Source organism: Ceratina calcarata, unplaced genomic scaffold (genome assembly GCF_001652005.2).
Source record: "Ceratina calcarata isolate Rehan_Ccalc_2016 unplaced genomic scaffold, ASM165200v1 scaffold471.2, whole genome shotgun sequence".
In the NCBI taxonomy this organism is placed as follows: Eukaryota; Metazoa; Arthropoda; class Insecta; order Hymenoptera; family Apidae; genus Ceratina; species Ceratina calcarata.
The window spans coordinates 592,355-618,528 of NW_017171239.1; the positions used below are offsets into that span (position 1 = coordinate 592,355).

General features: G+C 45.1%; 1 protein-coding gene and 1 long non-coding RNA gene across 5 annotated transcripts in view; one reads left to right on the plus strand and one right to left on the minus strand.

Moving 5' to 3' along the window:
* Positions 1 to 26,174, minus strand: part of Sap47 (Synapse-associated protein 47kD) — a 47,361-nt gene that overhangs the window by 16,407 nt on the left and 4,780 nt on the right. For all 4 annotated transcript variants that reach the window (XM_018028719.2, XM_018028720.2, XM_026815617.1 and 1 more), the window contains one exon: positions 18,205 to 18,326. In XM_018028719.2, the coding sequence (XP_017884208.1) occupies positions 18,205 to 18,326 (122 nt within the window). The remainder of the gene's footprint in view (positions 1 to 18,204; positions 18,327 to 26,174) is intronic.
* On the plus strand, positions 20,077 to 23,506 carry LOC113464662 (uncharacterized). Its single transcript, XR_003389510.1, has 3 exons — positions 20,077 to 20,267; positions 20,351 to 20,515; positions 20,762 to 23,506. It is a non-coding gene; the product is annotated as an uncharacterized LOC113464662 (long non-coding RNA).

Sequence of the window (26,174 nt, forward strand, 5' to 3'; positions counted from 1 at the left end):
ACTTTTTAGCACGTAGTTATTTATTATTAGCATTGTTCTTCCGACGTCTGATTTCTTTTTAATTATAGGAAATGCGTTTTTCTAAGGTACATAAACTTTTGGGATTGACTGTATAGCCAATACATCCTTAATCAACGTCGTGATATTTCAAGATAATATCTTTATTATCAGTTTTCGTTCACGGAACAATATTTTCGCGATTCAATTATCCGGTTAGACGAAAGGAGATCATCGGAGCGAGAACGCTAGAAATATATTTTCTCTCTCTCATTTCCGATTATTAGAGGTCGATTAAACCTAGTTGGAATTACTCTCATCGAAAACCATTATTTCGATAAGATTCCTAGCATACTCTCCACATCCTCGCATCGGCAACCTTTCAATCGACCGGGATGTTCTCTTCTGACGTTCACTTCGGTATCTAACGACGCCGATATCGGGACAGCTGTCAAACAGTAGTATTGAGGTATGACGAACGTTAAAGACGAGCGGTTTTCAATGACCGTTCTACGACGACATGCTTTGTTCGTCGTTTCCGCGACGTTAATACGTACGACCTGATTTCTAAACGCGGACGGAAGCGGCGGAAAATGAGACACGTCCGAAAAAGTGCAAGACGTGGACAAAGGCGGAAGAAGCCGCGTCGCTCGATGACCGCTGCTGGTTATTAAACCGGGATTTGGATTACGGCGTGACTTGGCAAATGCCGCGAGTAAAGCGGACAATCGATATACCTCGATTTCCGGCGAACCTTTCATATTTCAATTCCTTTCTCGCTGACTTTTCTTATTCACGAAGTCGAGAACCCGGGTCGGGAATTCGCTAACAAAGTTTTCCCCCGGGAACGGCGAAGCACCATCGTTCTTCTTGGGAGCTTACAGGGCTTGTAGACGCGAGCTCGAATAACGTGAAACCGTAGGCGGACATAAACAATCCAGTTACGCTGCCGCTACATTCGCGAATATCCGAGTAATAACTGGAAGATGGAATGGCAGGGATTACCGGAAAGAGGAGATTGATAAGCCCCGATCAACGGTAATTCTAATTGCACCCCGTTAAACTGCGTTACACCGTACAACGTAGGCCGAACAATCCTTACGGCGACCTTCACCCGGCAACCTCTCTCTATTCAATTCTATCACAGATGCGTAACGACCTATTTTCCATTCCCAGTTACTCCATCGAGTCGGGCTTTTTACATAACGCCCGACCGCACTGAACCGCCGTGCACGTTAATGGAACCATATTTTATATATATACCGACCCGCCTGTGCCAATACGCGACCGCGAATCGGCGAAAGAAGAGCTCCATGACTTTCTATCCAGGTAGATACGCGGCGTCAACTGCCGCTTCTCTGTTAAGAACACTCCACGCGAAGTTGAAGACAAGTTCAAACACGGATACGACGCGGCGACAGGAAACGTAACCAGAGCCTTTGTACCCGTGGAACAAAGCGACGACGCGTCTTTTGTTCAAAACATTTGTCCACGCGAGTGAAACGGTGTATCGGTTCGATAAAAACCGATAGAAATTGCAATTTAAAAATTATGATGATCGCGTACTTGCAGGGAATCAAATCAGTTTCGTGTTCATACAAGTATATTGTTAAAGGCGTGGTTTTTAATTATGGAATGTGCAAAAACCTACTTTATACAGTTCCCTTCAATATTCAACAATTTAGGAGCTGTTGGACGAGAACGAAAAACTGTGTTAGTCAGTTTAACCCAAAAATGTTTTAAACGAAAGTTGCGGGTGTTACTATCACCTACAAATAAACTTCTATACTCTATTGATCGGAGCACGGGCCTTGAGAGTAATGGACTCGAGCCACATTTAATCACTTTACGATCGCGGTGTTTTTTTACACATTGCCGCCACGACAGAAGAGAAGAAAACAAAAACCAAGCATATCGTCGACGAACGAGCAACGACGATGGGTAAATTGCGAGGCAAAATTTTCAAGAGGATCGAACGGAAGTTTGTTAGTGCGGCAACGAACCAGCGACTTATTGATCGGGCCGACTTACATTTCTGAGCTGAACTTTCGGCACGTTCTATTCGAAACGCTCGTTCGAGTTAAATTACAATATGCAAATTCATCCCGAAAAAAGCTAACTTCTAGTTTAGACTAAAAATGGTAAAATTTTTTATTTCCTACGACTTTCGCTTAATGCGTGCGTCGCTGATTGGATCAGATCTTTTCGCCCCATAAAACTATATGAATTATCTAAATTTTTGCTGCGATATCACGTTGTCAACGAAAAGTTCGACGATTTTCGTAGCAGATCGAGAATATGGAATGCGACTTGTAGCATGGAATCAGTGCCATGCACGAGACACCGAACCCATAAGAAGTTTACTATACGAGAAAGGGATCCCCGAAGACCGTCTCTAGCTGGTACGAACGAAGCGATCGTAGACGAGAGACGTTTCCCGAGAAGAACAGGCCTATTGATCCGTGAACCAAGTGCCAAAGAGATGACGGTGTCCCGTCCCTGACATAATATCTGTCGTTGGCAGAGAAAGCTCCATTTACGATGTTCTACTCGTCCCTAGGGCGAACCTTTTCAATCCCTTACAGTTGCATTCCATGCGTCTGATTGGGCTATCTGGATCCTTTGTAATCCGACTTGGATAATTTTCTTACGAAGACTCGACGATGTTTTCAGCTTGACTTATCCACGATAATTGATACGAGAATCTCGCAGCTGCAGCTCTCGCGAATAATGAAATCTATCCCCAGAGCTTATTGTGTTTTGTATCATCTCTCGATCGTACGGTTACGTATCTAAACTAAATAACCGTCTCGTTACATTCTACTTATAGAAAACTGAATTCTGTACGTAATAATAATGTTTGAAACTGGTGAAACACGGAGGGCCGACGACTGAGCTCACGCCATTAGTCGGCGCTAACGAGCTATCTAATGAAACACGACAAATCGCTCGTCGTTAAAAACTGACTGGCCAACGAACAGTTGTAATTGCGATTCTTCCAGCGGGAGACTAAACTGATCGAGGGCAACGAAATTCTGTGATCAACTGGAAACCCGGATACGCAGCCGACGATATCGCGCAATTATGCGGAGCAGAGTTAATCGCGATGGGAAGATCGCTGCCAGTGGTATAAGTCGACGAGTGGTCGGACAAGTTCAGCGGGGAAAAATCAATGAACCGGAGGAAGCAGAGCGAGGTAGGTACTTATGCTCGTCTCTGTCGTGTAATGCAATAATACGCGTTCCCGTTACTTCCTGTCAGCTCGTTGAAACAATCGCTAAGTACGATGAGGAAACAAAAGTTTATTTCCAGTCCGCGAAATGTTTTATTAGCAGCTCGAAGAACTTATACTGTTTTTTGTTCAACGAATATAATTTGTTTGCAGTTTACTCCTTTTAAAGACGGTGATGGCGTAATGGTACTTTGCCAGTTCGCTCAAACTTATGAAATGATTCGTCGAGTAATTGAAGAACCTGTGTTCCCGTCCTTGAGTACGTTTAAGAAGATCTTTAATCCGTTTACGGCAGTATATTTCCTCGATAATGACATGTCCCGAGGCGATTTAATTGCCGGTTTAATTCCTTTACAAGTTTAATCGTGTAACCACTGAGACAGATGTGTCAGTAGTTGCAAAACGCACGTAGTCGAGCGGCACTAACTATGACGGATGCGATCACACGGACGGACAACGTCTGCCGGCGGTCATTGCGATGGTGTCAAAATGGTCAGGCTACTGCAGAGTTTCAGCAGGATGTAGGTCGAAGGTCGTTTAGCAAAGGAGGCGGTATTCTCTTAGAACGTGAAGCACCACAAAGGGGCTTTTGATCAAGTAGTAGTCGTTTACCAGCATGTAGCGCACTGGTATCAGAGAGTAGGTATACGAGTAGGGTACGTTAGAGTTTCGTACGCAGTCGTATAAAATATAAATCTTAACTTGTTCAACGTTCGCTTCATACAATGGAGTGGTAATTTAAATGGAAACGCGTAGTGAGTACCGTCAGCTGCTTTCAAGAGTGCTTCAAATGTAATGTATCGTCCAAATGACTAAATTCTGATCAATAAATGAATGGAAATAAATGTTGGCATTGTTATTTCACGATCCTTGACTAATTCTGGGGGTGGGTTCTTAAGGCTGGAAGTCATCATTCCTTTCTTTCAATAATTTAATTTACGTGCTAATGGACGTGACGACGAATTGAGAAAAACGGCTAATTCTATTTTACTGGAATAAAAGTGGAATGAACGAGAGTCGAGACAAAACTTGCTTTGTTTGTCGGTGTGCCAGTCGATAATGAGACAGAAAAGATAATATCTATTTATGCACTTCGTTTGCATTGATACAATACAATATGCACCGTGTTTACAATATACTTAACGAACACATGACAAGCGATATCAGTTGTCCAATGAAATTTATCAAATGTCCTTCGCTGTTCTTTTCTAAAAATAAGTTCTGAATTATGAAGATAGTATTTGATTAGCATCCGTATAACGAGCACATACGTCACGTCAGCTCTCGATAATCACAAGTCAAGTTGAATTATATTTTCAAACGAGCGACTTTTTTTTTAGAATATTTGAGAACCACTCGATGCACCGACGCAAGAGTGCCATCGAGATGGCCCCGCTGCGCGGATCGACTTCTCAATTTCATCCGTGACACTCGACCAGCGAACGATTCGCGGTGTGCATTCTTCGCGCCGCGAACTCGTTATTGGTCCGAGTTCCACGCAGTCCAGGTTCATCGATTACCGAAGATCCACAGTTGGACTCGCCACCGGAGTTTAACCTAGTTCAAACCGACGACCTCAGATGAAAATGCCGTCGGGCTCATTCCATAGAAGATGACTAAGAGGAGATTCAAGGATGAGGTTAGAAAGAGGCACTGTAATTCTTCTGTTGACCCTGACTAGAAAGTTAGATGGGCACCCTGGGAATTCTCGGGTCGTCCACCGTCTCTCGGAGCAGAGAGATCCGAGAATATCGAGTTTGTTTTTAAATAACGGTGCCATGGAATAGCTATAACGGGGATGGTCGTCGCTCCTCACCGTCGAAATTCATTTTGTCCGTCGCGTGTATAGAGATTGCATCGGCCAGGGATCGTTAGCGGTATCGACGAGCCATTATTCCAGCAAGGGAATTCGATTACTCTTCCAATTTACCGACAACTTTCGTCGTTGCATCTCGCTCGGCCTCGATTCATACACGTCGGAACACCGACGGCGTAACGATCTTCCGGGTTGTCAACGACCCGAAACTTGTACGAACTAATATCATGCCAGGCAAACTAAGTGTTCACGATGGGACGTGTTCATATTTTATATAAATTAGATGAAGAGAGCGACATTGGTGTCAGATCAGATTCGATCATCGTACAACAGATGAGATAATTAGATGAAAGACGTACTTTAATTGTCCTTAAAATCCCATTGTTCTATTGTAGAACAGACTACGGGCTAAACTATGTTTTTAAAGAAGAAGAATAGCCTTGGTCAAAGAGGATAATCCGCTTGTTTTACGGACAGCCTTTGAAACATTTAACGATCCATCTTCCAACTCAGGAAATCTTAAATGCGATCCGGAAGCATCGTTACTTATTCACCGAAAAATACGAACTCTTCCAACTGGTTTGGAAGTTTAAAAGTAACAGGGGGTGGATTCGTGTCAGCGAAGGCTTATTAGTCGGTGCTATCGTCGCGAGGTCATACGCAGCATCCGTGGCGTAATTATAGGCGCGACACGGGTAGAGTGGCGCTTAACGAGAAACTCAGACCCCTCGCCGCTCGTTTACGACGGAACTTTCGTCTAGACGGAAGATACAGTACCCCTTTCTTCGAATAACTCGTGTTTCCTGCCTCTCTAACATTTTCATATTTAGAAAATGTAAAGAAAGTTTCACTTCGCTGGATTTCCGAAGAGACGTTCGACTCAGCTCCGCTGGCGAATAGCCGAGGGTCGATCAGAAGCACGCGGTTCGAGGTCGAGGTCGAACCGGGCTAGACACCTACGATCCGTTAGAACGTAATTCTGCACGCGAACAGTGTGTTCAATTAATTGATGGACGCACGAGCGTGATAATCGTAATCAGATTTCCTGTTTCGAACGGTGTCGAATGAAGGTCGGGGTTGATCATCGTACCTGGCATTTGTACGTGCATACGTCCAGGATAGTGTGTTTCATGTTTCGCAGAGGCGACGCGCATCTTCCTAATTGGTACGTTTAATGAGCGAGTGAAAAGAACGTTGGAAAAGCAACAGCATAATTAAGAGAATTCAAACCCGCGAGGCTAATTGGCGACGCGAACTACGTTTTAATGAACACGCCCGCAAATGGAGAACGCGAACTTCCTGTCCGATACCCGCACCTCAACTGACTTCGGATATCTACTACGCTTCGAACTCCAAGAGCCGATCAACCTTTCTCGAAGCCTCTATTAACCTAATCTGCAACGTCAATATATATTAATATAAAAGCGAAAGAAGGTGAGGGACTTTTTCTGGTGTGACGTCGAAGCTTCCTTCGTGACTGCTTATAACGACTACGTTAATAGCACCTACTTCGAAATGAGACAAATGAATAACTCGAGTTTAAACGATCTCTCGTTTTGAGGAACGAAGAGCAATTTGTTGGAAGCTCAGCAACGATTTTTGAAAGCAACTGTCGGAAGAGAGAAAAAAAAAGGAAAAAAAAACGGTAGGTGCAATCGAAGGAAAGACGAGGGCGGGACAGGCATCGAACGGATGAATCATTTGTGTCGGCACTTGGCCGAGTCGGTCGAGGACGAATCGATGACCGCGCCATTGTAAAACAACCCCTCCGAACGGGATTACGTTCGCTGGATTAGAGTAAGAGAGATCGATAAATCAGCCAGGAATGTTTCATCAGCTTTGCTTGTCGTCTTTAAGAAAATACCCGATCTAATGCGATTATTCAAAATTTCCGATCGCCTTTCCGTCTCATTCAATTAACTAATGGGAAATGTATTCTAAGAACCGTCAAAAGCTTTCCAAACATTTCCCTGAACAGAGTTTACGACGCGTGAAATAGTGAAATTAATTAAACGTTTCCCTGCTATATTTTACTTCCTTTCAACCCCATCGTTTGATCTACCTATCGGGTTTCCTTCGATCCGTTTTTCGTGGTATAAATCTGAAGTGGGTTTCAGTTTCTGGGAACCGACCATCGAAATTCGTGTCGGTGTTTTACATCAATCGATGGAACGAAACGAGCTATGCCATTGTCCTGGAAGCAATCAACTGGGAACAGCAGCTGTTATACGCACGCGTCATAAATGAAGTGACCTACGAATTAACGCGAATAAATGCATTAACAGAGATCAAGATAGAGGCACGATACAAAGCGAACAGAGTTCAAAGGAATTCCGCAAATTCAATTTCTCGAAATTTCAATTTCCTTTAGCGAAGCCAGTCGATCTTCATCTACAATTGCTCCTCAATAGTCACCGCTATACTTGCGTGCACGCGCACGTGTGAAAGGTAGAGAGGGGCACGGTCTGTAAGTAGGTCGTAGTTCGTACTGACCCAAATGAATGCCGAGTGACGTCACGCAACTCCCTTCATCTCGCAGTTTTGTCAAGGCACCGACTCGCCGAGAGCACCTTAGATGCCAAAGTGTATCTCTAACCCTCTATTCCGCCTGCCCCTCTGACAAACGCTACGACACCACCCACGTTACTTCGATACCTTGCCTACCACCCTCTGGTACAATATGCAGCCCGCAGAACCGTGTTTCGTGCGGGATGCTGTGCCACGATAACGGGCGTGGGTGGAATGAGTCGAAAAGCGAGGCTGACCAACGGCATGTTACGTGCTCAAAGCATCCTGCTCGTTTCCTTGCCGTTTGCCTTTTTTGCGAATTGCCATGACGCAAGCTGATTGTTCCAGCAAAACTGTGCATAATATCATGGTCGCTGATTTTTGCAAATTAAATGATGTACATTGAATTCCGAAGATCACTCGTAGAAATTGACGAGAAGTTGGTCGATGATTTTATTCTAAGGACTGGAGAGGAGCGCGCGTGGCTGAACATCTTGCCGCGGTATAATTGATGCAATCTAAATTAACAATCGTAAAATCGATCCGTCGAAGTCGAGTCGCAATTTGCTTCGGTCGTCTCGGCGCCAGCTCCGCGAGTTTCAATTACATTTGCCGGTGTTCCAGTTAAGTCTGCGATAGGAAGGAAGATGATTCCTCGTACGGTTGATACACGCGTTCGGCTACGGCGAATCGATAATAAATCGCTCTTAAACTCGACACGATCGAGCATATAACCGAACGGCACTAAATGCCTAAAGCGCAACGTGCCGAAGATTTGTCACCTATCGAATGAGGTAATTCCAGTTGCACCGTATCGTCGAAAATTGGTATTGTACGTCGCTGCGAATTCCGTGAATAACAGAATCATCAAAAATTTGTTAATACCCATCGTTCCTTTCTGTCTCACCCATCACTAGGCTAAAAAACTCATATTCGATGGACGATTCCTCGTAAAATATTTAAATAGCTCGAGTTCCTTTGTTCCTAAATGTTCTAAAATAATTTCCCATATGCGAACAATTCCACATTGTAACAAATTCCATTCTCTTGGAACATTCACCGCAAACTACCCGAAAATCCTGCACATACCACGAGACGCATACAACCCGACTGACCATTATTCTAGTAATTAATCCGCAGTATTCGTGGAAACTCGTCAGCCGATAACGTGTCGAGTGCAGTAGCAGCAGCCATGTAGCTGCGGAAAAATAATAAACCCTATTCTCTTTACGGGCGGTGGTATTTGGCAAGACCCCGAAGTGTGTGCAGGTGGTGATAGCGGTTAAAGTGGCCGTCGCATCTATCTGTCTGTACGTTGCGCGAATGATTGCACGGGTTAGCTGCCGGTCGAGAGTAGTCGTTGCCAACCTTTTATTTATTTCGCCCACGCGAGACCTCGACAAATCGAACGGAGTAACGGTCGATATTACTGGCCTGTTTACTCGGCCCCGTTTCAATCCCAAACTTCCTTTCACGCAATTTCGTTACCACGTTTACAGAATTTTTTCGCCGACCAAACTACGTTACCTGTCACATCTGTGAGGAATGATTTGCTTGATACAATTCGAAGAACGAGGAGTTGGAAGGTCGTTAAATAAAAAAATATATCAAGGTGGAAGCTCTATTTTAGATAAACACATTATCGAGTTAAAAGTCCCGTGGAAATGTTCGCCATAGGAAACATTTCATCGAAATCCCGTTATACCGTTTTACCTTGAAAACTCCGGTGACCTCGGGAAAGTTTATTGAGATGCCATTCCGTGTTTTCCGCGCCGGATCCCCGAACCCGTCCCCAGCGGGAATAAACGGAAAATTTAATTAACGCTAAACGAACTGCGCTAACGAGCTTCGCGATACGCAATAATCGGACCAAACGGAACGCGTGTCACGCGCCTCGACGCGTTTCAAGTTCAAGGTGGCACGGTTTGAAGGTCATCCAAGGGAGGGTATTCCGCTACCTGTTTCCCATCCCATCCGCAGACACCTGCCATTCCCGGATGCTGGATTCCGTGCGAACGACAAGCTCGCGGCTGACCGCAAAAGTTCGCGCCATTTCATAAATTCCACGCGCTATATCGATCCAGGATGGAAACTGGGACGTGATTGCATTTGCTTTCAGCGAGGGTGAAACGAGAGAAGACCTTAACACATTTCTACTCGGGTTATTTCCTGCTTGAAAAATTATTGAATCATCCGAGGGAAGAACGTTGGAAAAAGTGATATGCAAAAGGAGATTGGAAAACAGTGGAAAGCTTTTCCCCATCGCGGATGACCGTGGCGGAACGTATACGGATGTTTGTCGATAAATAATTCATAAAACATTCACGGACGCAATCAAAGTCCGGCAAGATTCCTGTCGATCGTGCGGTTGAACCGCGGATACGTGCGAAGGACGTGCCGCTGAATTTTCAGATGCAAATCGCCGAGCCAGGAATTGACCTTTCCAGAAACTTGGCTCTGGCAGAGACTTCGAGTTTGCGGTCTATTGATCCGACGCCCGTCGATATACGATTATCCGCTAATCAGAAATTAATTAAGTTCACACTCTGGCAATCTCTGCGTGTTCGACTTGAGTCTCGCGAATTGGAGATGACTGCCAACGAGACGTATCTAGCTGAAGACGAAGGAATTGAAACGTTGCACACGTGCGAATATCGAGAGAGCCGTGTCTCCGGTTAAAGGGAAGCCGGAGATGATCCGAAGAACGACGATTTCGTCCGACCCCTATTTTTAGCTTCTTCCTTAATTACTACCGGCTTTACGTCGGTCATTATTTGATCTCCTCCTTGGGGAGTGCACGAAAAAGAAGAAACAAAAATGAGGGGATAAGAAAAAGGGGTGAAACGAGGTATAGTAGCTTCGTCGAGAATAAAGTTAAAAGAGGACGACGAGCAAAAAGCGTGAAAAGGCGGGTGGTAGAGTTTCAGATTGTCTCCGAAGTAACGAGAAAACTTTCAATCTCGATTAACGATAGCAAAAGAGGAACTGCCTTCTGAGCTGCACCGCTAGACGCATAATTGCGAGTTACGCTAATCTTCTACCATGCCTCCGTCTTAAAAGAATATTTCAAGCGTCACTCGCCAATTATTATACCGACCTTCGGTCGTTCAAAGACCAGATCCGTGCATTATCAGGGAAAAGTTGAATGCGACCAACCGTGAAATTAGGAATACTACTAACGATAGAAGTTAATTAACGAGATTCGTTTTTATTTCAATCGCCGTGTCGCGTCGCCTGGCCAAACCGCCACGTGTTTCTTTGAGGTATGAAAACCCGTTTCGGTTCTGCCGGAGCAACAGTTTAGCTTTTCATCGTGGCGATCGTGATAACGGCCTAATTCCGTATTCAACGCGGGCATTCTACCCGGCACGTGTCTTTCATTCATTATGGCGATGCAACACCAGCAGGTTTAATTAAGGACAACACCTGGCCGACATTTCGCATGGTACCCTGCGGAGTGGTCGGGAATTTATCAGCCGGTCGGGGTCAGTTCCACGGTGGGAATTCGCCGCGGCAAAGAATCGTCGAGGGGCCACCGGAACAAAATTGCTTTATGGAAATCTGAAATGCTTACGTCGTACCTCGAACATCGTCTGTCATGTTTCCGTGAAACGAAACAAAGATATAATTTGGTCAGCCATCGGGTGGTAAAGATGCGAGATATCTCGGGAGAGACAGATTTAGGAGCAACTGCTCTTGAATTTTGAATGTGCTCGATGGTGACAGTTAGTCGATATCAGCGAGATCTTTTATCGCTCGTAAAAACCTGTTTTAAATATTTATTGCCGCGGCAGAGGATCTCTTATCGTCGAATAGAGGATAATTACGGCTTTACTGCCATGCGAGTTTGAAATTCTGCGCATCAATATTTGAATTTCATATTTCAAACGATTGATTGATTAATTCAGAATTATTTCCATGTCGTGTTCGACGCGCACGTGTTTGACCTACGTATTCCGTTTTAGAATTTGAATTATTAAGCTGAAGAGTGGTACTCGTTTAAACGAAACTTTTTAATAACAGAGACGCGTAGGTGTGTTCGACGAATAAGCTCTTCTAAACGTAACACATAGAGAAAAACAGTTATTTCCTCGAGAGTCGGAAATAATGAGGCCAATTTCGGGGTGCGGCTCAACTTCTCGCTCTCGCGATACAAATCAACGGCTATTATCTGTCGGGATCCGTTAATGAACAATTAATTCGCACGTGCGGCGCAGACAATAGCCGTCTCTCGGGTTCGCATAACGCGCAGTACGTTTCACAGAGATCTGCTTAGAACGTAATATCACTAATGAGATCGCGACACAATCATTTCGCGTCGATCGGGTAACTTTGTTGAAACATTTGATTAGAGTAAGAACCGAGAAGAGGACGTTCTCGTTCTAACTAGGCGCAAACTTGATCAATGAAGAAAACAGAGAAGGGGAATTGAAAAGATGTGAGGTGAAGGTCTACGAGCATCTATGACGACGTGGCATCTACGTACACGAATATTGCACTCGGTAAGCAGAAACTGAGTAACGAACGGGGCAATGGGAGCGATAAATAAGAAATTTCTGTAATAAGAAATGCGAATAAAGAAGTAGAACAGGGAAAAGGTTCAAAGCGGGAAACCGTCGCCGGTACAAAGCGATATTAATCCAGAGAACGTGGTAGGTTTCTCTTCAGTTTCTCAGGTATTAAGAATAATCCGACGATTACGATACCGGGATCCAGACAAACTCCGGGCTACGGAATATTAATCCGCGGTGTATCTCCGCGAAACGAGGCCGTCTTGAGCGATGCACAGAGCCAGCCCTACGAAGGTCAAGGCTCGTTATCGATCAGTCCCCTTGCGGTCTGCCACACGCTTGCCCGCGGCTCTGCGATGGGCGGAACGCGTCCACCGTCTTTTACCACCTTAGAACATCCGCGTGTATTACGTGAACGACCCGAGAAGCCTCGCAAAATTGATTTACGGCCCCCCGATTGCAGCCGCTAACCGCTCTGCCTTGTGTGCACGAGTGCGGTACACAGGAGGCAAATTCAATATCCTCGTTATGCCGGCAAGCTGCGCGCTATTAGATTGGCCCGGCATCTGTACACCGGCAGCTACGAGAGATCCTTTGAACCATCCGATACCCGTGATACACCGTCCGTTTCGTGAAAATATTCAGAACGGATTCTCGAATCGAATGGCTCAGCACCAGTTTCATGTGAAAGGATTTTCTTATCGGACAGTGGAAAACGGAAGCGTCGGGAATAATGAGGAAAGTTTCTCTGTCCACGATTTTTTACGAGTTTTTGTACGAACTAAAGGGAATGGAGGGGCGGATGGGGGGTTTTGAATCGGGACGACGCGTCCGATAAAGTTGCCCGAAAGGCAGAAACGTATCGTTTAACATCGATTCGCGATGATATGGTAAATATTAGCTCTGATTTATCAAGTTTTTATTCGGCATGTGCATAGCTGGCTGTTTCTACACGGTGTCTGTTCCATTGACCCTTGCCTCGGGATATAAAATATTTGTCAGAGCACGTAGAAATTAGCAGACTTCGATTTGTACTCGTGTCTTGCTTCGCGATTGATAAAAAATTTTCAGCTATTAATAAAACAGGAAGCGTATGATCACGTGCCATTGTACAAATACATACATATGTATCGAAGCCGCCGTTTTAATCAGAGAAAAGCCCCGAGCCAAAAAAAAACAACGCTGATCGATCAGCGTTTCCTCGACAACGATCATCTCTGACCGGGCGTTTTCACAACACGGTGTTGTAAGTGGGCATCCATTAATGTCTCTCTTTGATCTCCGCGTGGAAATCCTATTTCGGCCCGGTATCGGCTCGCGGCCGTATCGAGACCGACGTTGCTCTGCGGAATTTTCACACTGTCGATGACCGGAGCGCTAACCACAACAGAGAGCCGGAGGATCGGCATCGCGAAACTAGGAAATCTAGCCCAAAGTGCTTTGAACCCTGGAAACGTATAAGATCTCCCTCGCGAGATCCGAGCGGAACGAATTAACAAATTGACCGTCTGATTCCTATCTCTGCTTCGTTAATTTGCTCGATCGTTGCGTTAAATTGTGTCAACCTTTCGGCAACATAGGTTAAACGCGTACAACCACCTATTCTCGATTAATCTATAACCAAACTGACCTTCGCATCCCGATGGTGTACACTAGCCTCTGCCACGGCGCGTCCGACAAAGAGTTCCGGCGGTAGAACAGAGAGTGAGGGAAATGGAGAGAGAAACAGCGCAGCGGTGAGGGTGTTAACGAAAATCGATAACACGCTCCACGCGAATGGTAAGCTTTTACGCTTTCCCCGATAAATTCGATGATAATGATGAAGGGGCCACGAGGTAGGCGAATTCTCGGAACAGCTTTTTGAGATGTGTTGATTTCGAGAACCTTGGACTGCCAAATGGTTGAAATTTGGTATACGCAAAATGAAATCCGCGGAAACAGCCATCGGCAGGATTAGGAAATCGAATGATAGGCAGGGCGAATGGTTCAGAAGTGGTTTACTAGCAAAATAGAGAAACGGATCGGACCCGCGGGGAATCCGAATTTCGAGGGAATTATCAGACAAAAGAGAGAGAGAGAGAGAGAGAGAGAATTCAGGCGTGTGCGTAGAGCTGTGAGCGACAGACCGGAGAAAGTTCAAGGCTCAAGGCATCGATTCTCTCCTAGCTGGTGAGTCGCGGAAACGTGGCGGAGAGCGAGAGAGGGCAAAGCGGGATAGAAATAGAGATCGTGCAGGCAAACGAATTGGGACGGAGAGGTCGCGGGAACGAGGAAATTGAGAAACGGTGCAAAAAATGAAGAATATCTCTGTCGCCGATACGTTCGGGCGATCGCCGACGTAGGCGTCATTGTCGTTTTCCCCCGAAAGTCACAAAACGGGAAGAAGAAGCTCGAACGGTGTGAGTCGAACCCTGCTCGTGTAGTTGGGTCTCGAATGAAGAGGGTGGCGTTTGGATCAATACCAACTGCCCCTATTCTTTGCCCGTGTATGCACAAGCTGTAGTTTCGTCGCGGAACGCACCAACACGAGCACGTTACACGAGCCCGCGTTCGCGCGCGCTGTCCGACGAGCTGACTCTCTCTGTACCCATACATGACGCAGCATACGTGCACGTGGTACCTATAGAAAGTACGATCAGCTTGGCTTCGCAGTCGTAACCCGTGACTCGCGACGAGGCGAGGCTTCGCGCGCCGATACTGTAACGGTTCTCTTCACGGGAGGTACGCGTCTGACCACGCACGGGGCTGTACCACTGGCCGGACTCGATGCGCACCGCATAGGTTCCACTTGTTGGATGACATTAGCGTTGCGTGATCCGCTCGCGATTTAACGATTCGCGAGAATCGCTTCAAGGGATCTGTGGAAATGACGATTTCACGGGAGGGGCTGGTACGCGCACGCGATGGAATCGATCACCGGCCGTTCGATATTGAAAGTTTGGTTTTAATTAACGTCGAACGAACCGAGCCATGGGCCCGATGTGTGTTCCGGCGTTGTACCGTGGGATTTCACGCGACTGATTTCCCTAACAGATCCAGGTTTTCAATTTGTTCCACGCGTGTCGGCGGGTTTTCTCTAACGAGATCACGCAATTTCTTGATTCCTTTCACCGTATCGCGCGGGCAATTAACCGTAACTAAATGTGTTAAAATGTATTTACAATTTTACCCTTTTTCCATAGATTTTCCTTTTACAGCTGAACGACATGCGATTGTTCGCGATACGATAAACGATATTTCCTGATGGAATTACAAGGTTTTATCAACGCCCGTGGCTATAGAATAATTCATAGAGAATTTAATATCGCTTCCGCGAACCGGAAGATATCCGTGTGATCCGACGCAGTGAAAAGTATTACCTTGCATTAATCGACTCTTTTCACTCTTTCCGCTGCAGATAGCTACTGCTACTTGATAGATTTTACCAGGTCAATGGTCATACATCATCTGGGAAACACCGGGTGTGCGCAGAAGTTGCACGATAATATGATGATCGCGTATATCGTTCGACGTTATTAGGGATGACATTTGTCAGCCACTCGAACGTCCAGCATCTCCAATACATATTATACCGACCCACGAACTGACCCATCGGCTGCATCCTCCATATATAAATTCCCAGGGAATCGAGTAGACCGACAGTTTTTTACGTCCGGCTATTTCTGTCTTCTTTAGAATCACGAGTCGTCCAACGTTCGAGCTTGATGGAACGCGCGATGATCCCGAGCTTTTTCGTGAATGGAGAAATCTTTCTCGCGTGCCAAGCGTTCGACATACCGTAACTTCATTATACGCTCGACGGATCAACGAGTTCACGCCTAGACGACCCGTGAACGTTCCGACTTTAATTTCAAATTCACCCCTCGACTCGATCCGATAAGCAATCAACGCTTGGAGATAATTTCTAATTGATCCGAGTTATAAAAATAATTTATTATCGTGTATAAATATATATGACCTTACACCTTTTAATTTATGACACGGTGCCACGTGGTAGTAAGAGCGGTTGATCAACTTGCTCATAAATTTCAGAATGAAATGGAACAGCCTCGCTATATAAACCCTTCGATCACGACTACCCGAGCCTCGAAACAACTTCAAACTGTCTGAGATACATTAGGCGCACAATCCGCAGAGTGTTCGGATTCTCTTGAGAAATTGCACGTCACATGCATGCACGGTGCACGCGACTCGCGACACGGCGAAGATTGCTCGACGTCGCGTCGCGAAAAATCCCACGGCTTCAGAAATCGCATTCAAACATTGCCGAGGAGATGTAGCGATGATACTGCCAAATTGGATCTGTCGCATTCGTTAACGCTCATCTCCGTGGCTCATCGTTTGACAGAGACGAATCAAATGTATCTTCCTCGTACATAAATAAAATTACCGAACGCTTCTAACATCGCACTGATCTTTTTCCGATGAAAGCGTGCCAACGAAGCTAGATTTTCCGGCCGGTATGAATCGACTGCTGATCGAGCACGAATCGCGTAAATTGCTCGCAGCACTCGACTAGTATACATTTCGTTCATTGTACACGATATTGTGCTAATCTTCGGAGCCTGAATTTGCGTGGCGCAATTTATCAACCTGCCCCGAAGGGAAAATCTGCGCGCAAATGAACATTTCCGAGAAGGCATTGAAAATAGGAAATGAGAGAATTATAGTCAGAATTTCTACAAATTAATACTTTATGAATTTCCTGATGGCGTTTCATGAAATGCTCTGAACGCAATTTCTTGATAAGTTTCGCCTGTATACGGGAATTAATTTCGCTTTATTCGCCAATATACGACCTTCGTATTTTCATCAGGAACATCGCATCTAATAAACAAGAACTGACCATGACGCAATATATTGCTAATCGAGAATTAATATGAAGTGAACGGAAATAGAATCGTACGTAGTTTAGAAATGTTACTGGATCTCTGGTACTTTTAATATCGGAACAGATATAATTTTTCTGCACGGCCGGAAAAAACAAGTTGGCTATTTTTATCGGAAAAATACGCGAGTGATGTGTACATATCGTTTCTGTATTTGATCTTTCTATTTCAATCCGCGTTATAAAAACGTAAAAAACAAAGGGCAAAAACATATCGGGATATGCGGAGTTCTTTTGATAAATTAAATCTATAGAATCCGATTCGGATCGCAGCGATTTAAAGAATCCCATTGAAGTTTTCATGCGTTCGTAGTAGATATATATACGAGAATGGCTCGAGAGGCAGAAATCCCGATGGAAAGTCGAGGTATAGGAGTCTCGGTGCAATGGACCGAGCTCGAGGAGTTACTCACGGAAGTGTTGAACGACATCCATCGAGTGTGCGTCTTGTGTTCAATTTCATTTCGTGTAATTTCTTAACGATTTACACTTGTTCACGCGGAGACAGGAATAAAACAAGAATCCTTTTCCGTACTGATTTTCCCTTAATTAACTTAATGGATTGTGTATCTTCCGATATCACGTTCCATTCTCGGCAATTAAGCCCTAGCAGTCCTGCCTTATTTTCATATATCTGGCTTATTGATTCGTTTCCCTCACGCACTCGTAATTAGTCGTATCGTAATAAACTCGAGATTACCGTGATTATTATTATTATTATTATTATTATTATTATTATTATTACTGTTACTGTCGCAGTTATGAACGAGTAAGTAATTAACGAACAAGCTATTCGACTTGCATGTTTCATCCGATAACACGTAACAGCGGTTATAAATAAATTTATTTACAACGTAACTGATCAATTTAGTATCTGAGCGACCAAGCTTCGAAATATTTCTTTGTCTCGACTGTCTTTTAATTCTGGTCCACGGAAATTATTCTCTTTCCGGTATAGCAAGGACACTCGTTCACAGGAAATAATGTCTTTTCCAATCATCGCCGCGAATCGCAGTTTATTCAGTTAATTTGAAATAGTACTTAGTACATCGAGAAAAATGAAGACCAATGGTAGGAAATGTTGCGTGCGAACAGTTACTACCCACATCGATACGGTAAACTCAATTATTGGAGAAACGTTTCCGTTCAAAAACGGAGGTGAACTCCGATCCAGTGTATTAAATAAAAATGGGTATCGACGTTTGTTTGACACGCAGAGAAAATATAAAAAAACGTGTAAACCGTTACTCACGTTCTCCTCGATGGTCTTCTTGACTTTGGCACCAGCCTCGACCACGGTCTTTCCAGCCTTGTTCACGGCACTGTACAGAAATCCGCCCAAGCTCTTAGCACCTGCCAGCGCCTTCGTCGAAACTGTGGCAGAAACGAGGGAAAAGTAATGAGCGCTGGGTGGTAAGTCGTCCAGTTCGCTGAAATTTAATGGGGTTCACTATAAATGTAACGTGTCGTGAACAGACTTATCCTCGCGTAAAAGAGATCCGGGTTTGGCCCACGGCCTCGAGATCTCTACCGAGAATTCTACGAAACCCTCGCGCTCTGGCCCCTGCCAGCAATTTTTTGGACGTATGGTGCAAGTTTTCAGAACTTCATGCAATTTTGTATCGGTCAATCATCGACCTCGCAGTGAGGAAAAGCTCGTAGAAACATTTATTTGTTTCCTAAACATGGCTCTCGTTAACTCTGTTACATAATAGCAAACTCAAGGCAAAAAGATATCTATAAAATATCGAATATCGTCGAGGCCGTTTCACCAGGCTGCGGTTCGTTTCGCGTATCGCCTGCCTATGTATGTTATGCCCTGTGTGCGACATTTGTAAGTACATGTATCGTGACGAATCGTCGACAGTTACTAATTAACGCACTGCTCGACAGATACAAATTCCTGAAATCGAGCCTGTCTTCGCGTCTGGCTAAACCATGAACCTGTTCATTACGCATTCTATCTGTTCGCGAAGATGACAAACAATTCTAAACGATATTAATTCATGGCAATGTAGGAGATATTTCATTATTTAAGATAACAGAAGAGGTTCAGTAATTTATACAAAGGGTAATTTTAAGGGATAATTAAGGATAGTTGAAGTTGAATAAAGATCCCATCAGTTCGCTCGCACCTTTTCTAACGACCTCCAGGCGAAATTTTGTTCCCCTAGCGCGTGTTTCGGGCATCTGGCATCCAAGGTGCCATCCGACAGAATATGATACGGTACGCAGAATCATATTAGCCTAATCCTCGTGTCGCCTCAACTTCAAAACGGATTGGTTCTTTTTTAATAAATTCCCTCGGGAGCTAGAATCCTTGCACGGGGTATTTTCCACGTTATCCGATACCGGGCAGCCTGTATCTCCGTCGCTCACGATTGTGAACAGCGGTTTGAACTTGACGATGAAAAAATGAACCACGAACCTCGGCGTACGAACATAGGATGTAGCCGAACTAACGGTCGCAGTGACTCGGTTCTTGACGTCAACCGAGGCCGATTCAATCAAGCAAATTGAGCCACTTCGACTACTCGCGCGGCTTCTCCTCGCTGTTTCACCTCGAGCTTATCTCTTCGACGTTTTGTCTCTTCTTCCTATTTACTTTCTTCTCGATTAAACGTAGCTCGAACGTAGGAAATCCTGGCGTTTCCAGTGTCGCGCGATTAAATTCACGGCCGAACGGGGTTTAAAAAGAATAGACGCCGCTGGCACGGTACCAACGATCGCCGAACAGGTGCCAAATGTCGTACGAGCCTTGCATCGCACACAACTTTTCTCTGTTAATTTGTTGGTTGCCGGAAAATTTATCGCCGACGCGAATACCAAGGGAAATAATAAGAAATATTACGCGGCTGTGACCCCGTGTTGTTTCATCGTCGATTAATCGATAGAATGCACCAGCTGTGTCTGTAGCTCGTTGAAATTTTCCTCCGGAACGAGCTCGAGATTGGATTCACGGGCGGAGCTGATACGGTAACACTAACACCCTTCAACGGGTTGCGCTCTCTTATCGGCAACGCTTACACTCGTACATTCTTCCACCGTGTGACACTTGTGCGCTATTTTTCATCGGTTAGTTACTGATAATAGAGCACCGAATCTTCACGGCGTGTAACGGGTTTCTGATTTGATTCGGGAACGACGAGGCGAGTTTTTCCAGCGGCGACGTAGAAATTGAGGGAAAAATGCTGGGAACGTGACGCGCGATTCTTCGCGAGACGCCAGACTGAGCTCTACAGTCGCTGGCAAACGTACAGAGCGCAGGAGAGGGAACGATGATGACGGCGACACGAGTCGCATAATCGGTTCACGGTAACTAACTACGAGTCGGGAGTCTTGTGATAAAACGTATGAGTCGCTTGTTTGTCTACATAAATTTGCCTCGCTCGTTTTAGATTGGAAACGGGTCATGGAACTACCTAAGGGAAGGGACCTTAAAGATTGAAAGTTCCATTTCGGAGAAAGCTGTGTGACACCGATGGGATTAACGTTCTAACGATCCGAAGCGCAGCGACTGAAATTTTCAGCAAGCCTGCAAATTGTTTTCCAACTCTATACCGGTAAATAACCTTTTACTCCGAGCACAGGACAGTCCTTTCAGGACAGTTTCAGCAGTCTTTGTTTTAATCAAATATTATATAAAGTCAGACGACGGAGACCCGAGAACTGTTTTTGAGGAAACACGGTATCTCTTTCACTCTATAAATAAATATACAAAAATCAATGATAATCTTTTTATAAATTTTCTTTATCGTATCCTCAAGATGATTGTATATAACTTACAAACTTAACTCTGAAACTTACAGGGGAAGAAGTCCTATGAGATCATACTTTTGAGAACGAGTCTTACACATTTTTATGTCATAGACGAAACAGTGATAATGACTACAGGGAGAAGGATCTCTCGAGCATGGTACATACGATCGTTTAGTTCATTTCGAGACCGGCAACTTAAGAGAGAGCCCTGAGAAAAATTTAAAATCAATTCGTTGCGTTCTTTACTTCACTTCTCATTATACCTGCTTCCCTTAAAACAAACGCAGTTCTCGTATTTGATTCATTTTGTTTAATTATCTAGAAACGAGCTTGCTCTCGCAACACAATTTCCTATGAAATAGGATATCTTGCCTTCTTTCACCAACAGAAAACTACACAAAATTACTGCGATGCTTTTCAGATTCCGTGTATAATAAAGCTAAATAAAATATTGTACACTTTTCTTGAACAGTTGTTTAATTGCTACGATTCCAGTTACGATTTCAAAAGCCCTTGCCCGAAGGAATGAAAGAGAAATTAGACGACGTGCCAACTGGCATTTAATCAAACATCGACCTTGCGCCTTCAGATAACCTCGTACCAATTTCACCAGGAAGTCAAAAAGTGGGTAGCGGATAAAAAAGGACAGCAGAGTCGGGGTTAAGAAGAAGACAAAAAATTCTTTTAGTAAAACCGCTTGAATCGCAGTTCTCTCTGGAGCACGTACTCCTGTTATCGTGGGTACGTGCGACTCTTTAAAAACACTAGGTAGGCTCCCGCCGGCTGTTCCGTAGGGACTGCATAGACGTCCGATCCCGAGGATACGCTACGCTCGGTCTCGGCGAAACGTATCCAGCAGTAAATAATGGCACCGACTCGTTCCTACGGCTCGATGACATAATAATCCTACCCAAGCTAAATCGCGTTGAAACGGATTCACCGTTTGACCCTGTCGTCTCGATCCCCGTTTCTCCGTTGGCGGTGATCGCGCTCGATTTATTGCGACCCGGGAAATCGTTGCTCCAGTGCATTGGTCTCTGCCCGGGAAATCTTCAACGGGCATTCTCGTGGAAACCGAGCACACCCGTAATTCGACCGAGTATTTGTCGTCCTCGAACGAACTGAAGGACGAGCTCCGTGTTTCTTTGCCACGTTACGCCACTGAGCGTTTAAACGAGAGGGTCGTTCAGATGGAAGAGGATACAAGCACCTTGCTATTCTCGAATTTCAATCATCTATCTGGGGAGAACCCTGGGGACTAATAATCCTCGGTGTCGTCGAACTCTGACCCCGTCTTCCGGAACGTCGATCAAAGACCCTCTTTCTGCTTGCACCCGGGGATAAGCTCGGGTCTTATTTTTGCAAAAGCCGAGTTAACAACAAAATTTTTGCCTTTCCTCTTTGTCGAACAGGTTCGATGCTCTACTACAAAATTCCCCTACAGCGTTTCATTCCCCTGGAGCTCGCACCGTTGGGGCGATACCATGGCGAGAGACTCTCGCTCGTGGCTGCGTTTGAATAACGTCGAAACACCAACGTGGAAAAGTGCAAGGCTAGACTTACAGGCGTCCGTGATTAATTCTAGTGGCAGCTGCTCGAACGGAGCTCGTTAGCATCTTCGATCTGACCGCAGTAATCCCTTCTAGTCTCTCTCGAACGAGAGATCGAGTGTAAAAAGTAGCGAACAAGCGTAGCTAATTTTCGGGTTGAAAAAGAAAAAGAAGGTCGACCATCGACGGTCAACGTTCGAGCGACGAACGGGGAAATTTGTTGGAAAATCAAGTGTCAAAGAGCGCAAGGTCGAGATTACACCGGGCGAACGTTGATTAAAACCTGGCAACTGCTCTCTTTCTCTCCGGTTGGCTCGACAGAATAATTAGTGCGTACAATTAGCCCGGCTCCGTGAAAACGGCAAGATTTAACGATTGTTTGTCAGAAACCAACACAATTTTCCAGAGTCGAGATTAATGTTTCCCCTGGAACCAACTTTGCAACCTCCATAGGGGAGGATCGATGTCAGAGCCTGGTTAAAAAGACTAAAAAATGAATCTAAGATACCCTGTAAATTTTTTCTCCTATCAAAAGAAATGTCACAGACTCAAGAAACGGGATAAGAAGAAGCGTTGGTTCTACGTTATGTTTCGGTGGCGTCCCGGCCAATGAAAACGCATCGGTCGCGTGCAACCTTGACCCAGCGAAGTGCAAACCACGAGCGGAAAAATTTGCGAAACCGGAGGCAGAGGCCACCGCAACGATTTTTACCCCAAAATTCGTCGACGCAGATAATTTTACGCGGTATCAATCTGTGCCCGGATGTTTCGTACGCATGCAAGCGAGCAGCCCGCTCCTCTTCCTAACGCGTGTGGGATTTGAATTTCATCGGTGGAAATTCCATCCGCTTTCCGGCTCGCTTTCATACATATGTACACGTGTATTCTCTTCCACGTTTCTCTCCTACGTCGCTTTGACCGCAGCCTTGGTCACCCGCGTTCCCCGAAGGAAAATCTAGAAAAATCGACGCCGTTCGAATTGAGCTCCAGGGTGTTCGTAACGTGATTCGTAAAAAATAGAACAACGGGAACCGGGGAAGAGCTCAGGGAAAGACGAAGCACGGTTTCCGTCGTTTCGATGTGCACATCGTGGATTCGCGCTGATTTCCGAGAGAAAAGCAGTTTGGGCAGTTGTATTGATCGACGAAAATGGGGTCCAGCCCCTCGATACGAAGAACGTCGTCTACTTGCTGACTGGATCTGGTTACGCTCCGGGAAATTTCGCGGCGAACAGTTTGTGACCAACCCAGGGATCCACCCGCCCATCGAGGCTCTCCCACGCAGTTATTACACTTTATATCTGTATATATCATATGGCAGGCGCGTGTACTCGGCCACCGCGGGACACGAGCTGTGCCTCACAGGCCTGAAGGCACGTTCTTCACGATGGTTTATCAGATATCGACGACGCATTTCGGTACCCGAGGACCGTCGACCCACCACGAGCTCTTTCCGAGTTCTCAGCTGATTAACCCTTGCCAAACATCATAATCCAACACAAAGAATGTGCACTCTGCTTGAAATTCGTTTTACGGGTACTTCTTCCGTCTTCTTTATCCTCTCTTTGTACAGCAGAGAAACTTTTCTGCGAACAACTTCTCAATTGTATTCGAGGACGTGTCTAATTTTCTTGGCTGGGAATGAGCACGGGATGTCGTCACCCCGCCGAATGAGTTTGAATCGGGCAACGGCATTATGCAACGGTTGTTTCGGTTTCGACCAACTTCCTTCCAAAACTAATAACACTAGGGAGATTGCTTCCAATCTATCGCGTCCAGCAAACAGGAACAACATGTCCCATTCGAACGACCGGAGGCTCTATCTTTCGCGACTAAAGACTTTGCACTCCAGCCAGAGCTTCTATAAACTCTTCGACCTTCTTACTTGCTGATTAAATGCGCCCTACTAATGTTCAAAAGTCTCCTCTCGCTTATCTCTTTTGACGGGTTTATTCGACCTGTGAAAAGGGGACGAGGAGAAAACTCTTTCGTCCCGTGCTTCCATCGTTGAAATCTGTACGTTCACTCCCGGGAGTACTACGACTACAAACGAGACGCGAGAGCTAACCGCGAGAAAACGGTCTCTCCGAGAGGTTAATATTACATATCTCGCGTCGTTCGAGTATGTCACGAGGAAAGGTGCACGCGCTGGTACGTTTGGGAGAGCAATAAAAGCTACCATAAACGCTCGCTACGTGGGCATACGACGGTCCAAAGCGATGCACTGAACGCTTTCCAAGGTGATTGATTTTTCGATTGTAATCTCCGCAGAAAACGCAGTTCAAAACTGTTTCGGAATCCAGCTTTATGCCACGCGCCGTTATAGTATAGATTTTTACGACTGCCACGAAATAAAAGGTCATACCTTGTTCTCCGTGTAACAAGAGAAGAGAATTTGAATGCGATACGAGGTTGAGAAAGATACTCCTTACATTATATTACGTAAAATCGATTGTACGATATCAAAGACAAAAGTTGCGTTCAATCGAGTCTCGCAGGTGGGGAAGCTCGATTCACTCGGCGGACTCGCGACAAAGGGCATACAGTTATGCAGCAAATTTCGTCCTTTTCCACCGATACGAGAAATGGGATTGCACGGGAAGTCTGAGCGATAAGCGGATCGTTACGTAGGTATCTCGGGGAAAATATCTATACGCGTTTCTCTCTAATTTTGTTATCCGCGAAAGCAAATTATACTGCGACAAAGGCGACTGCATGTTACAGAATTTCTGTTGCTGAATATTTTGCAATCGGGGAAAATGGTCGACGAGTGGAACGAGTGTCAATCAATTCGACCATGTCCGCGGACAGGTCGATGACCGACACGATGCCAGATTAAAGTTCCGACGCGATATATATATATGTATGGACAAGCCTATAAGGAACGACGTTGACCGGTCAACAATGGCTTTTAAATATTTCAATCTCCGGTAACAACCGCGAAATGCCTCGTGTCCAGATTTTCATAAGCGACGAATTGTTTTTACCTCGAACGTATCGAACAAAACAAGTAATTACAATGACTTGCGGAGTTCCTTTATGTAACGCTGTGCTCAATATTTCAATTAAAATCTCGCGTTGTTTACTGACAGTGAAATAATATTGACAGAACATTTTTTCGCAAGAAAGACACGAGGGCACTCGAAATACTGAAGTTGAACATGTTTGCTGCGCCGGTATGTTCTAATTTAAGCACGGAGAGCTTTCGTTATAAACAAATAATTAATTACAAAAACTTGAAAGCGGTGGGATTGTCTCACGTGGAGTTACACGAAACGGTTTGCAAATTAAGGAGCAGGACTTCATTATCTCACGCCGTTCGGCATCAATGGAACCGACATGGTCTAACGAGGCACCGTGTTTCAAGTTATTGCCACGTATCTCACGTCCAAATATCTTGCGATATTTGCGTTAAATCGAGCTATTTTCATATTTTCGCTTACATTCTCGTTCGTTTGCTTCCGCTAGACACGCAAATATTTTTCACGCGCAGGTATGTAGAAACGAGTTTCCCAAATAGTAGGCAATCCGCGATAATTGAAAATGAAATATTTCAACCTCCGATAACAAATATTATTGATAAAATCTACGGAAGGAAAATTTCGCTGTCCCTACAACCCGAGGGAAAAATCGCGTTGCCGTACTTGGGAACGAATAAAATTCGGTTTAAAAACATACGCGCTCGAAGAGATGGTTCCGTCGCGACGTAAAATATGACTCGAGTCGCAAGAAAAAATGAAGAAGAATGGAGAGAGAGGAGAGAAATAAAATGGAGGAAAAAACGTGTGAGAAACTCACCGCCGCCGAATGCCTGTCCGTTCTTATCCTCGGATGGAGAGCCTTCTAAACTCGCGGGACCACTATCCGCGCCGCCAGTAGCACTGTAAATAAAACGAAAGGAGCACACGAATAAA